This window comes from Dendrobates tinctorius, unplaced genomic scaffold, assembly GCF_039654945.1.
Source record: "Dendrobates tinctorius isolate UK_male_01 unplaced genomic scaffold, ASM3965494v1 ptg000028l, whole genome shotgun sequence".
Taxonomy (NCBI): domain Eukaryota; kingdom Metazoa; phylum Chordata; class Amphibia; order Anura; family Dendrobatidae; genus Dendrobates; species Dendrobates tinctorius.
The window spans coordinates 96,223,922-96,239,261 of NW_027361696.1; the positions used below are offsets into that span (position 1 = coordinate 96,223,922).

At 43.5% G+C, this 15,340-nt stretch overlaps 1 protein-coding gene across 3 annotated transcripts in view; it reads right to left on the bottom strand.

Moving 5' to 3' along the window:
* Positions 1 to 466: 466 nt before the first annotated feature.
* LOC141085647 (sulfotransferase 2B1-like) overlaps positions 467 to 15,340 on the bottom strand; it is a 276,977-nt gene continuing 262,103 nt past the window's right edge. For all 3 annotated transcript variants that reach the window (XM_073571191.1, XM_073571193.1, XM_073571192.1), the window contains one exon: positions 467 to 745. In XM_073571191.1, the coding sequence (XP_073427292.1) occupies positions 621 to 745 (125 nt within the window). In that variant the 3' untranslated portion in view covers positions 467 to 620. The remainder of the gene's footprint in view (positions 746 to 15,340) is intronic.

The window sequence follows — 15,340 nt, forward strand, 5'->3', positions numbered from 1 at the left end:
GCCCTCTCTTACTCTCCCTCCAAAGGGTATCACCCTATTGTGCGCTCTGGTTCCCACTTTTAGATTTATTGATAGAAAATACTGAAGCATATGATCATTTCTTTGAAAATAACCTTCCCTGTCATACATCACCTATTCCTGGCCAACACCTTACAGTTTGAAGCACTTGTCTAAAATAAAATTACACTTTACATTTTTTACAAAACCAGAACCACATGTGTCTATGAGAAATGTCTGTTATGGTCGATCATCTATAAACAGATGGACTGCCATCAAGAACCTGGATAACAAATAAGAGATATACAAGGACAGTCATTACTAGCCACCAGCTGCAGGAACCAACCTGTTACCTGTAAAGTTTTGTTATATACAGATATGGAAACATGATTTCCACTCAAATGCAATAAATGTATTTAAAATATTGAAATTAACTCAGTACAGGCAGAACATTCAGAAAACATCAATATCCTTTACTAAATCATGAATTTTATTCATAAAAAACAATGAATGTGTGAAGCTTTATGTGATCTTGCATAACAAGTGTTAATTTGTAACCAATAATCATCACCGACTTTTAAATTTACTGCACTGAGAACATTTGGTCAGCTGGCAAAGAGCCATTATTCCGGTACGTTTGTATCCCAAGGAAACTTCACACTGAAGTCTTCCATTTCTGCCTTGTAGATCTTGTCAAAAAATTCATTTTGAGCCACAGTGAAATGATTTTTCCAATCTCCGACCACCCCTGTAAATCACAAGTGGTGACAAAATATTTAAATTTATGTTTAAGAGATCTGATATATGCATGTAGTAACTCCTAAAATAGTAAAATTCCCAAAACACAATACCTAGGAAAAATAAAGTAATAAAAAATGTAGAGATTGTGGCATAGTCCAGACAAAATTGGATAAGGTCAAAAAGAATTTCAGCAAATAAGCATAAACTACATGTTTCTGAATTGTACTGATGTCTTCCGCAGATATATCAGAATAAAGGGAGCTATAAGTGGGATAAAAAGATGAGACCACAGTCTAAAGTCTAATCATGAAATCAATAGTAGAACATTTCATACAGACTTAAATTAAATCCTTGAAAAACAGTCAATATACAATAAAAAAACATATGATCATGTAGAAATAGGCCATCAATATCTGATCAATAGGAGTTCAACAATATGGCCGACCAGCTGTTACTGTCACCGGCTGGAAGTTCTCAAATGATGGCCGGAATAAAGAAGCTCTGTAAAAATTACAGTGGCCACAGTCAGGTACTGACCCCCTTTTCATTTAAATTGATGGCAAATCTGCAGTATCTGGCTGTGGCCGCTATAGAAATGAAGGAGTGGCTGTGTTTTGGCAGCGTCTGAGAACTTCCATCCACCGCCGATAACAGCTGATCGGTGTGGGTGCCGAGTATTGCACCCTCAATCAGAAATTGGTGGCCTATTCTAAGGTTAGGCCATCAATAAATAAGTAGTGGCCAACACATTTATTACATTGCAGTGATAGTAACATAGGCTCTACACATAAAAACATATTGAATTCCTAAAAAAAATCATGCACTTCAACAAAAATGGGTGCAGGAAAAACTATATACATATAGGTCAGTGCTGGGGTCTGTTACGCGGGGCTTAGGTCAAAGCAGGCTGAAATACCCGGGGCCCCTGCGGAGTCCCTCCAACTAGGAAAAACCCTGTCTGACCCTCAACCCAGGGTTTTTGCTAATGGTGCAAATGCCTGAGCCTCCAACCTTTCCTTATCTCCTGCTCAGCCCTAAGCTGAACCCTCCACCCTCCACCCAGTGAGTCGTCAAACCACCAAAGCCCACACAGTAATGACAGACAGGGAGAACTTAAACCGCACCGCGCCGCATACACACAGGACAATACCGTAATGTGAACAGGGCAAAACAAAACACAAATATAGGAAGGCGAAAAGGTAACAACGGATCATACGCCACCAGATATGAATTTCTCTCTCCAACACCTCCTCTCCAGACCAGAACCACTTGGCATAAAACACAAGCTATAATCGGCGATGCCCATAGGCCAGCACGACTATTTAACGACCGTGGGCGAGACCAAACATCCCACCTGATTCCAGCTAGATTAACCCCCGATAACCTGAGTAAAATCAAGCCGGCGCCACTGAGGCTATAGTGGACGGAGATGGAACTACCGCTGCCTGCCGGACGCTGTGGTGTGAATAGCGTCCTACATGACAGGGCCCTCAAGACTCATAGGACGCGGCTTGTCCGGATGATGACGGTGAAACGAACTGACCAGCCGATCTGCATGTATGTCCGTGGCTGGTACCCAAGACCTCTCCTCCGGACCATACCCCCGCCAGTGTACCAAATACTGAAGAGTACGGCGCAGTACTCGAGAGTCCACCACCTTGGAGACTTCAAACTCTAAATCGCCATCCACCATGACTGGAGGTGGCATCGGCGTCGTGTCCACAGAGCCTACCACCTTTTTCAATAAAGCCCTGTGAAACACATTGTGTATCTTGTATACCGCAGGAAGTTCCAACCGATAAGCAACCGGGTTAATGATGGCAGCAATCTTAAAAGGGCCAATAAACCTTGGACCCAATTTCAATGATGGAATTTTGAGATTTATGTTTTTAGTAGCTAACCACACCCAATCACCCACACACAGGTCCGGACCTGGCACGCGTCTAGCGTCAGCCACTCGTTTGTACCTTGCACTCATGATCAGCAATCGCTGTTTCACACTCCTCCAGACCGATGATAGTTGAACTCCTAGCTGGTCCTCCTCCGGGACGCCCCCAGAGCCACCCTGATGCAAGGTACAAAATTGAGGATGGTGCCCGTAAACACAAAAGAACGGAGACTCTCCCGATGATTCTTGGCGGTGATTATTTAACGCGAACTCGGCCAAGGGAAGCAATGTCGACCACTCCTCTTGGTTGTCAGACACAAAACATCGCAAATACTGCTCCAGATTTTGGTTCATGCGCTCAGTTTGACCATTTGACTGCGGATGAAACGCCGACGAATGAGACAACTTGATCCCCAATCGTGAGCAAAAAGCTTTCCACAACTTCGCCACAAACTGGGTACCCCTATGAGACAGTATGTCCAACGGAACTCCGTGTAGTCTGACCACTTCCTGCACAAAAACCTGAGCCAACGTCTTCGCGTTGGGCAAGGAAGGCAATGACACAAAAAGCTCCATCTTCGAAAATCGATCAACCACCACCAGGATGACAGTGCTCCCTGCCGAGGCAGGCAAGTCCGTGATAAAGTCCATGGAGATTTCTGTCCATGGCCTACTAGGTACCCCCAGAGGCTGTAGAGTGCCAGCAGGACGGAATCTGGGCGACTTGGCCCTGGCGCACATGATGCAAGCTGCCACGTATGAGACCACGTCCTGCCGGATTTTTGGCCACCAGAAGCGGCGCGATACCAGTTCCAAGGTGCCCCTAACCCCTGGATGACCGGCCAGGACAGAGTCGTGGTGTTCCCCCAACACCTTAAGATGAAGATGAAGGGGTACGAATGACTTGTTAGCGGGAAGTCCTGGCGGTACCTCCTCCTGGGCCTCGGCAATCTCCGCCTCTACCTCAGTCGTGAGAGCCGAAACCACTACACCTTCCTGGAGGATGGGTACCGGATCTTCCCGAGGTTCTCCCCCCCGAAAACACCTGGACAAGGCATCCGCCTTGGTGTTTTTAGCCCCAGGCCGGTAAGTCACCAGAAAGTTAAATCGTGTAAAAAGCAATGCCCAGCGAGCCTGCCTGGGAGACAGACGCTTGGCCGACTCCAGATAGAGCAGGTTTTTATGGTCGGTGATGACTGTGACCTGGTGGGCCACCCCCTCCAAGAAGTGTCGCCATTCCTCAAAAGCCAATTTGATGGCCAACAACTCCCTGTGGCCGATATCGTAATTCCGTTCGGCAGGCGACAGCTTCTTGGAGAAGTAGGCGCATGGACGCATATTGCTCAAGGACGAGCCCTGTGACAGTACTGCCCCCACTCCCACCTCAGACGCATCGACCTCCACAGTAAAAGGTTTAGATACGTCCGGTTGCACCAGAATGGGGGCTGAAGCAAAACGGTTTTTCAGAAGCTCAAATGCACGCACCGCAACCTCCGACCAGATAGCGAGATTGGTACCTTTTCTCGTCATGTCCGTGAGCGGTTTGGCTATAGTAGAAAAATTCTTAATAAACTTCCTATAATAGTTGGCAAACCCAAGGAACCGCTGGAGCGCTTTTAGATTATCAGGCCGTTCCCATCGCAGCACCGCTTGCACCTTCGCGGCGTCCATTTTAAACCCTGCGGTGGACACAATATATCCCAAAAAAGGCAACTCCTGAACAAAAAATACGCATTTTTCAAGCTTAGCATAGAGCTTATTCTCACGGAGCAACTGTAACACCTGCCTGACATGCTCTAAATCAGTGTCCCGGCCGCTCGAATAAATGAGGATATCTTCCAGGTACACAATCACAAATTTCCCCAGCACATGAGCGAATACATCATTTTTGAAATGTTGGAACACAGCAGGCGCGGTTGTCAACCCAAATGGCATAACTAGGCTTTCAAAATGACCCTCAGGGGTATTAAATGCCGTCTTCCACTCATCCCCCTGACGGACCCTTATGAGGTTGTACGCCCCCCTGAGGTCAAGTTTGGAAAACCACTTCGCACCAGCCACCTGGTTGAACAAATCAGGGATCAGAGGCATCGGGTAGGGATCACGGACCGTAATCTGGTTTAACTCCTGGAAATCCAGACACGGGCGTAACCCCCCATCTTTCTTCTTAATGAAGAAAAACCCCGCTGCTACAGGCGAGGATGAAGGCCGGATGTGCCCTTTACCTAGACTCTCCACGATGTAGTCTTTAAGAGCTTGTCTCTCCGGACCAGAAATACTAAACATCCTAGCCTTTGGCAATTTGGCCCCGGGTTTTAACCTAATCACACAGTCATAGGTTCGATGTGGAGGTAGCTCTGAGCAACCCCTCTCAGAAAAAAGACGTCCGCAAAATCCAGCAATGCCTCCGGAAGGCTGGACTTCACGGCGGACACACATGTGGCCAAGCAATTTTCCTGGCAGAAACTACTCCACTGGACTATGTCATGGGTTCTCCAGTCAATCACCGGGTTGTGCTTGGACAACCATGGGAAACCCAGGACCATTTGTGCTGGGAGATTATTGAGTACCCTACATGTAACCCACTCAGAATGTAGGACCCCAATGTGGAGTTTAACCTCAGCTACAAACTCAGTAATCTCCCTCTGTGGGAGGGGAGCAGCATTAATGGTAACCACGCGAATAGGATGAGGGAGTTTTTCGATCTTAAAACCGGCCGTGCGTGCAAACTCCTCATCCATTAGATTGGTGGTGGAACCGCTATCCACAAACACTGATATTGGTAGCTCTCTGCCCGCAATAATAACCCTGGCAGGGAGCATACGTTGAGATACCATCATGGAGGATATGCATACGCTCAGTTGGGCCTCCTCCATACCCTCTGAGCTTACCAGTTTTCCGCCGGTGCGACTTTCTTAGGTAGCACAGGACAAGCATTTACATAATGGTCTCTTTTACCACAGTAAAAACATGCTCCTTGCTTCCTGAACCCAGGAATGCGATGCTTAACATGTGATACCCCAGCGATTTGCATAGGTTCCGTGGGCTCACCTGCAGCAACCACACTTGCACCCTTGCTTTCCCCCAGGGGCAGCGTCTCCTGCGCCCCCTGACGCAAACGGCGATCAATACGAATAACTAAACTCATGGCAGACTCTAACGATGCAGGAGTCTCATACATCAGGAGGGCCTGTTTAACTCTTCCTGAAACCCCATGAATAAACTGACTCCGCAACGCTGGGTCTTTCCACTGTGTGTCTACTGCCCAACGGCGAAATTCTGAACAATAGTCTTCCGCCATACGTTCCCCCTGACGGAGGGCGCGGATTTTAGATTCTGCTAGAGCCAATCTGTCGGGATCATCATAAATGAGCCCAAGTGCTGAAAAAACAGTCTCAACCGAATGAAACGTAGCAGAGTCAGCTGGTAAGGAAAATGCCCATGCTTGGGGGTCCCCACTCAGTAATGATAACACCAGACCCACCCGCTGAGCCTCATTACCTGAGGAGACAGGGTGCATGCGAAAGTATAACTTGCAGGCCTCCCGAAAGATGACAAACTTGCTGCGTTCCCCAGCAAATCGTTCAGGCAGCGGAATCTTCGGCTCTGCACCTGCACCTGCAGAAGCCGCTTGCACATTAGCTACAACCAGGCCCTGCTGCTGAACTGCCCCCTTCAACTCGGTGACCTGTAAGGACAGCGCCGCCAACTGGCGGTTTATGGAAGTCATGGAATCCATGGACTACCAAAACATTGTGGGCCGATTATAATGTGACGCGGGACTTAGGTCAAAGCAGGCTGAATTACCCGGGGCCCCTGCAGAGTCCCTCCAACTAGTAAAAACCCTGTCTGACCCTCAACCCAGGGTTTTTGCTAATGGTGCAAATGCCTGAGCCTCCAACCTTTTCTTATCTCCTGCTCAGCCCTAAGCTGAACCCTCCACCCAGTGAGTCATCAAACCACCAAAGCCCACACAGTAATGACAGACAGGGAGAACTTAAACCGCACCACGCCGCATACACACAGGACAATACCGTAATGTGAACAGGGCAAAACAAAACACAAATATAGGAAGGCGAAAAGGTAACAAATAGAGTTGAGCGAAACGGGTCGAAAAATTTCAAAAGTCGCCGACTTTTGGCAAAGTCGGGTTTCATGAAACGAAACCCGACCCTAGGATGAGGTCGGCCACGAGGTCGGCGACTTACGCGCCAAAGTCGCGTTTCAAAAGTTTGTTTTGCGCTCTTTTTCAGCCAATCAGGATCCACGGACACTGTGGGCAACGTGATGACATAGGCACGGGTCACCACCATCTTTCAGAAGGGCATGCAAGTGATTGGCTTGCTTTGGTGGGCGTCACAGGGGGTATAAAAGGGCGTGCACGCCGACCGCCATCTTACTTCTGCCGATCTTAGCATAGGGAGAGGTTGCTGCTGATTCTGTAGGGAGAGCGTTAGGCAGGGAAGAAGAAAAAAAAACTGCTTCTGCTGCTAGCGATTGTGCCTGTACAACACACCAGTCACTGTGTGTGCAGTGCAAGGGGAGGCTATATTGTGGTGTATCAGTGGTGTTGGTTGTTGGGCTGCCTTCTAAGGCTTCCTGACAGCTGCATTGCTGTTTACCCACTGCTCTGCAAACTGCTTTTTTAAAAGCAATCCCAATTTTTTTTTTTGTCCTGCTGAGGTACTGAGCTGCAAACTGCTTTTTTAAAAGCAATCCCAATTTTTTTTTTTGTCCTGCTGAGGTACTGAGCGTGCATTTTTTCACACCATACAGCGGTGTACGCTCCTCACACAGTACCGTGTAACGGCTGTTATCACAGCCACAGTGAAGCTATCTGTGTCACTCTGTGAGAATAAGTCGAGGACATGTTCCGTTCTTACAGACCTGCACTCTAGGGAGATTCCTACTCTGCCCAATTCTACATACACCTTGTAGTTTGTGATACACTAGCCAATTTCTGCTTTGACATAGCGCTGTGATATTCAGTGGGCCTCACACAATCCAAAAGTGTCCAGTGTCCACAAGTGTCTGCAGAAATTCAAAATCTCCCTTATCCTCTAGTCACTTTGGTCACAGCTGTGCCATCGAGCCTGTGACATAGCGCTCAGATATTCAGTGGGCCTCACACAATCCAAAAGTGTCCAGTGTCTGCAGAAATTCAAAATCTCCCTTATCCTCTAGTCACTTTGGTCACAGCTGTGCCATCGAGCCTGTGACATAGCGCTCAGATATTCAGTGGGCCTCACACAATCCAAAAGTGTCCAGTGTCTGCAGAAATTCAAAATCTCCCTTATCCTCTAGTCACTTTGGTCACAGCTGTGCCATCGAGCCTGTGACATAGCGCTCAGATATTCAGTGGGCCTCACACAATCCAAAAGTGTCCAGTGTCTGCAGAAATTCAAAATCTCCCTTATCCTCTAGTCACTTTGGTCACAGCTGTGCCATCGAGCCTGTGACATAGCGCTCAGATATTCAGTGGGCCTCACACAATCCAAAAGTGTCCAGTGTCTGCAGAAATTCAAAATCTCCCTTATCCTCTAGTCACTTTGGTCACAGCTGTGCCATCGAGCCTGTGACATAGCGCTCAGATATTCAGTGGGCCTCACACAATCCAAAAGTGTCCAGTGTCTGCAGAAATTCAAAATCTCCCTTATCCTCTAGTCACTTTGGTCACAGCTGTGCCATCGAGCCTGTGACATAGCGCTCAGATATTCAGTGGGCCTCACACAATCCAAAAGTGTCCAGTGTCTGCAGAAATTCAAAATCTCACTTATCCTCTAGTCACTTTGGTCACAGCTGTGCCATCGAGCCTGTGACATAGCGCTCAGATATTCAGTGGGCCTCACACAATCCAAAAGTGTCCAGTGTCCACAAGTGTCTGCAGAAATTCAAAATCTCCCTTATCCTCTAGTCACTTTGGTCACAGCTGTGCCATCGAGCCTGTGACATAGCGCTCAGATATTCAGTGGGCCTCACACAATCCAAAAGTGTCCAGTGTCTGCAGAAATTCAAAATCTCCCTTATCCTCTAGTCACTTTGGTCACAGCTGTGCCATTGAGCCTGTGACATAGCGCTCAGATATTCAGTGGGCCTCACACAATCCAAAAGTGTCCAGTGTCTGCAGAAATTCAAAATCTCCCTTATCCTCTAGTCACTTTGGTCACAGCTGTGCCATCGAGCCTGTGACATAGCGCTCAGATATTCAGTGGGCCTCACACAATCCAAAAGTGTCCAGTGTCCACAAGTGTCTGCAGAAATTCAAAATCTCCCTTATCCTCTAGTCACTTTGGTCACAGCTGTGCCATCGAGCCTGTGACATAGCGCTCAGATATTCAGTGGGCCTCACACATTCCAAAAGTGTCCAGTGTCTGCAGAAATTCAAAATCTCCCTTATCCTCTAGTCACTTTGGTCACAGCTGTGCCATCGAGCCTGTGACATAGCGCTCAGATATTCAGTGGGCCTCACACAATCCAAAAGTGTCCAGTGTCCACTAGTGTGAGCAGAAATTCAAAATCTCCCCTGTCCTATAGACACCTTGTACCTTGTTTTACATTACTATATAGTTTGTTGGATTTTATCTACATTTCTACCAAAAATGAGGAAGGCTGGTGGAAGAGGCCGTGGAATTGGGCGGGGGTTGGCAGCTGGTAATGATGATGTTGGTTGTGGATCTGATGGTAGTGGCAAGAGCAAAATAGGACTGAATGCAGGAGGTGTTGAGCCTGCGTCATCGTCTGGCTCCATAAGGCTTCGAAGGCTTAGTTTTCTAGGAGTTGGCAAACCGCTTTTAAAGCCAGAGCATCAGGAAAAAGTTTTGTCTTACATTGCTGACTCAGCCTCCAGCTCTATCGCCTCCTCTTCTTCAGTTGTAAAAAGTAAAAGCACTGAGTCGTCATTGGAGGCTCATGTTCATGAACCACACATTTCCTTGTGTCCTTCACCCCAACCAAGATTGAAGGATGACGCAGGCCATACTACTAATTACTCCATGGAGCTGTTTTCACATACCATGCCTGGATTATCAAGTCAAATGGTGAATTACCCAGGCCAAGATGAATCTGACATGGAGTGCACTGATGCACAGCCGCTGATGGATGATTCTGCTGGTACATTCACTCAGAGCACTACATTGTCCTCGCAGTGTACAGAGCCAGATTCTGACCCTGATGAGACTCAGGTGCCCCTTCCCGCACACTTTACCACCATACACGGTGACACAGAGGAAGGTTGTAAAATAATGCATATCCTGTAAAATACTCAGGACTAGTTACCAGATAAAAATATAGTGGTTTATTTGGATTCTTCCATCAAAGAAAGGTTATTACAGAAAAACAGGTGAATAAAAATAGGTGAAAGAGAAATTGTCCATAGTTCATACTCTGAGATCCCACATGGCAAAAGCAACATGTATTCTTCTTTCTCTCCGGGATCTCACATGGCAAATGGCGTCTGTCTCTCTTAGGCTTCTTCGTACTAAAGTAACATACCAGCTGTTATGTCATGTCATGGCCCAGCACAGAAGACATCTTCGTGTCTGTCTCTCATGATGGTGAGGGAAGAAGCGCGACCTCTACAGTTAGCCATGAATTATATACGTCTCCTAAAGCACGTGGTCTCTACACATATGGAGCTGTCTTTCTACCATGAGCCAAGCTTAAAAATAGCCTATGTCGTGTAAGCTAAAGCAATGTACAGAACTGAGTCTTATAAGAAATTAACGGATTATTAATATTTAACAATTCCCCCTTTTGAGGGAGACAGACATTAATTGGAACCCTCAAACTATAATGAGATCTTTTTTTTTCTTCTTTTCTTCTTCTTTGACAAAATAATTTAATATCAATAATATCAGATTACTGTTATAAGTACTCAATGACATAATTGATGTGAATTCATGTTATGATAAGCCGTGAACAATATTCATATAAAATATGTATAATTATACTTCCCTAAGTCTAAATTGAAGCATCTCAGGTCCAGTCATCATCATCTGATGTCATCTGGTCTTCATTTTGATGTCTTCTGTCTTCTTCTTGGTTCTTTTAAAAACACAGTTTTTCTTATAGCATATAGATGTTGTAAAAATTGTGTTGTGTATCAAATCAAAGTCCATAAATTCAAATGTTAATACGAAAACAAAGTCTATGCAGCTTTAATATCTGTGTAGTGTCACCTTTAAAAACCTGGGCTTACATTGGCTCGCCTTGGATATTCTGGAATCCTCCATCGATACTGGTCTTTGAACAGGTGTGACGTCTTTGGTCAGCAAAGCAAGGGTTAAAATGACTCTTCCTTGCTAAACATAGCACCATAACCAGTCCTTGTCCTAATGCACAGGACATATGTCAGGGTTAATTACCTTCATTGTTCACCAGCTTTCATCGAAGCTTTTCAGGTGATTGAAAACCTCTGGAACTTGATAAGAACGTGATAACACAGTTCATCTCAGCATCATAGGAGCATCGTCCTCTGGTTGTCAGGTTAGACACTTTAATCGTGACTGTCAGTGGTGGATACTGCACTTGTGACTGTCAGTGGTGGATACTGCACTTGTGACTGTCAGTGGTGGATACTGCACTTGTGACTGTCAGTGGTGGATACTGCACTTGTGACTGTCAGTGGTGGATACTGCACTTGTGACTGTCAGTGGTGGATACTGCACTTGTGACTGTCAGTGGTGGATACTGCACTTGTGACTGTCAGTGGTGGATACTGCACTTGTAATTAACACAGTTCATTTCTCAGAAGTCATAGCTTTGTTACCTTCTGGGACTTCTGGATAGCAACATTCTTCTTCTTGCAACTGATAAGAATCAATTTTAATATGAAAAGTCTTTATTAACGTAATTTCAGTATCTTGCTTGAAGTCTTCATTCTCTATTCTATACCAAATCTGGTAATTTTCCTATCCTATAATATCACAGCGTACCATAGCAATCAGTAACATCCATATAATTATTATCAGAATTTGTACTGTATATGGATTTCAATATTTGAAATAAACCAATAATAAGTGACAATACATTATTATCCGTATTTTTCATGTGATAGAACATTTTTTTATGTCATAGGTGTAATTACCTTTTTCAACCCATAGGTGTCACTGTGTTTTATGTAACCAGTGTTATCATCTTTATTAATAAGGAATATATTTATTATACTAATAATATGTAGGAATGTATAGCCATGAACCAAAATAAGAATATATGAGTGAGCGAATGAATGAATAAAAGAATTGTTGCATATAACTCAGAAGTGAAACATTTTCCTTAGTAATAGAACCATATCATTGCTATATTTAATGAAGCAATATTCTCAGTAGATATTACTTTACTAAATATTGGTGAAAGAATTAAAAATAATGAAAAATAAGAATAAAAATAAAAATAAAAACAAGGCCTTTATGTTGATGCAGAGTAGTTATGTCTTCAGTAACATACACCCTTAATATTTCCATGATCTGGATTATTTCATAATTGTCATAAACTTGTGTTACCAAAATATTCAAATTATGCAACTTTGCATATAATATTCCTCTTACTGTAAAGAAATGACTCTTTATAATACTTATTATTATACCCAATACTTATACCATTGTACCTTATTAATATTTTTTCCTATTAAAATGTGTGAAGAAGAGGTATTAATCAAATGTGATGATGTAGTCAGGATCAAAAACATATTTTCCCCCTTAATACCAAAAAATATTGTTTCATGAAATAATTCATTTATCAAAACCAAAATTAAAAATAATTAATGTATAAATTATGTGAATTTATACTTGCTTATACCATTATTTGTCTGAAGATGTGTAACCATCAAAATTAATTTCAATATCATAAAATTATCCTTTGGAAAAATTAATTTAAATGTAGTTTAAGATTAACACACTTGGACAGAGAAGGAAGGTCCACTATTCCCAGATGCAGCTGGTGAATACCAGGCTCTGTGCTGGTGCCTGTTTAAAAGAGCTAAAGCTGATAAGGAAAGAATAGATTTTCTTCCTAAACTATTTTCTATTTTGTTGTGCGATTGCACTTATCCACAATTAACTAAATCAAGAAATAATTACTATAGAAATACAGAAATATATGTTGTGTAGATAATATTTCATTATACACTCACTGGCCACTTTATTAGGTACACCATGCTAGTAAGGGGTTGGACCCCCTTTTGCCTTCAGAACTGCCTCAATTCTTCGTGGCAGAGATTCAACAAGGTGCTGGAAGCATTCCTCAGAGATTTTGGACCATATTGACATGATGGCATCACACAGTTGGCGCAGATTTGTCGGCTGCACATCCCTGATGCGAATCTCCCGTTCCACCACATCCCAAAGATGCTCTATTGGATTGAGATCTGGTGACTGAGGAGGCCATTTGAGTACCGTAAACTCATTGTCATGTTCAAGAAACCAATCTGAGATGATTCGAGCTTTATGACATGGCGCATTATCCTGCTGAAAGTAGCCATCAGATGTTGGGTACATTGTGGTCATAAAGGGATGGACATGGTCAGCAACAATACTCAGGTAGGCTGTGGCGTTGCAACGATGCTCAATTGGTACCAAGGGGCCCAAAGAGTGCCCAGAAAAAATTCCCCACACCATGACACCACCACCACCAGCCTGAACCGTTGATACAAGGCAGGATGGATCCATGCTTTCATGTTGTTTACGCCAAATTCTGACCCTACCATCCGAATGTCGCAGCAGAAATCGAGACTCATCAGACCAGGCAACGTTTTTCCAATCTTCTACTGTCCAATTTCGATGAGCTTGTGCAAATTGTAGCCTCAGTTTCCTGTTCTTAGCTGAGAGGAGTGGTACCCAGTGTGGTGTTCTGCTGCTGTAGCCCATCTGCCTCAAAGTTCGACGCACTGTGCGTTCAGAGATGCTCTTCTGCCTACCTTGGTTGTAACGGGTGGCAATTTGAGTCACTGTTGCCTTTCTATCAGCTCGAACCAGTCTGCCCATTCTCCTCTGACCTCTGGCATCAACATGGCATTTCCGGCCACAGAACTGCCGCTCACTGGATTTTTTTTCTTTTTCGGACCATTCTCTGTAAACCCTAGAGATGGTTGTGCATGAAAATCCCAGTAGATCAGCAGTTTCTGAAATTCTCAGACCAGCCCTTCTGGCACCAACAATCATGCCACGTTCAAAGGCACTCAAATCACCTTTCTTCCCCATACTGATGCTCGGTTTGAACTGCAGGAGATTGTCTTGACCATGTCTACATGCCTAAATGCACTGAGTTGCCGCCATGTGATTGGCTGATTAGAAATTAAGTCTTAACACACAGTTGGACAGGTGTACCTAATAAAGTGGCCAGTGAGTGTATATCCTAATATTCTAATAATTTCCTAAAGATAAAAGCTTTTGGGGTTTTTTTTTTTCTTTCTTATAGAATCCTGAGGCCTCTTACAAACGTATCACATCACTCGCTCAGCAGCTGCTCATACACTCAGTCACTGTCACTCAGACTGTGTCACATATTAAATTTAAACCAAATACCTCACATACGAAGGTGTGATGAATACACGTGTTTTAACCCAAATTATCCTAATTATCAATGCATTGTAAACTATTTCAATTTAGTCTCTTAATATTTCTTTGAATATTCCCCAAATACACATGACATAAATATATGTATAGCTATACTTGACATTTAGGCCTAGAAAAAAATTCCATTGGTTTGCAAAAGTTGAGACCCCCTTAAAAATTCTTTCCCTAAGGAACAGGGACATAGTATACTGGTATACTTGTATTATTAGAACAAGGTTCAAATTCCACATGCTGTGGTAGTCATTCGAACCATGCAGTGAAGGCACACATACAGAACATATTTTAAATGCAGTTAGTTATTTCCTTTTAAGGGTTAGATATATATATCATGCAATTATTGCAACTTCCTGTGTAAATAAAGGCATAAATCCTTGGAAGAGAATTTTTCCCGATTAAGTCCTGCTTTGAAATGAAAATTCTAAGGAAACATAAAAGATAAGGTTAATATCATATTCATAATTTTAAATATTATTACTGATGTAGATTTTAATTTTCATTAAAAAATACAGTTCTACTATTTCTACTTCTACAAACACTCTATATATACTCTATGACTATGTATATATCCACAAACCATAAAACTACAGGATTATACTCTATAAAATAATTACATATAACTCACTAATTGTATAACACTGTTACACAATATATATTACTTTTTTCCTAGCCAATTCCTACACCCATACTTATTTCTCTGCAAAAAATATCCTGAAAGGTTCTTGCCATTTTAAAGCTGATAGATTCTTGGAGCAGAGTATTCAGTTTACAGGCCATGATGTCACTCACCACCTGTTTCTGTCTGTCAAATTCGGCCATCTTTGTTACAGGAAGAAGATCAAAACTCATCATTTTTCTTAATTCAATTTGTGTCTTTTCGGTGTTCCTTTGCATCATTCCATATGGCTTATAACAAACATGTGATCTCCTTTGTTCTTCATATATTTGGTTTTGGGGAAAACTCATTTTAGAAGGTTTTGCTAATGCAGGCTTCTGATAAGATTTTACTCTGACTGTCTTCACAAAATTAGCACAATTTACTTTCCTTTCACGATTCTCGTGTTTTCTGGCAAAATCAAGGGATTGCGCACATTCAAACAAAGAATCTTTTTGTGACGCAATAACACGAGATGCAGGATTTAAAAAC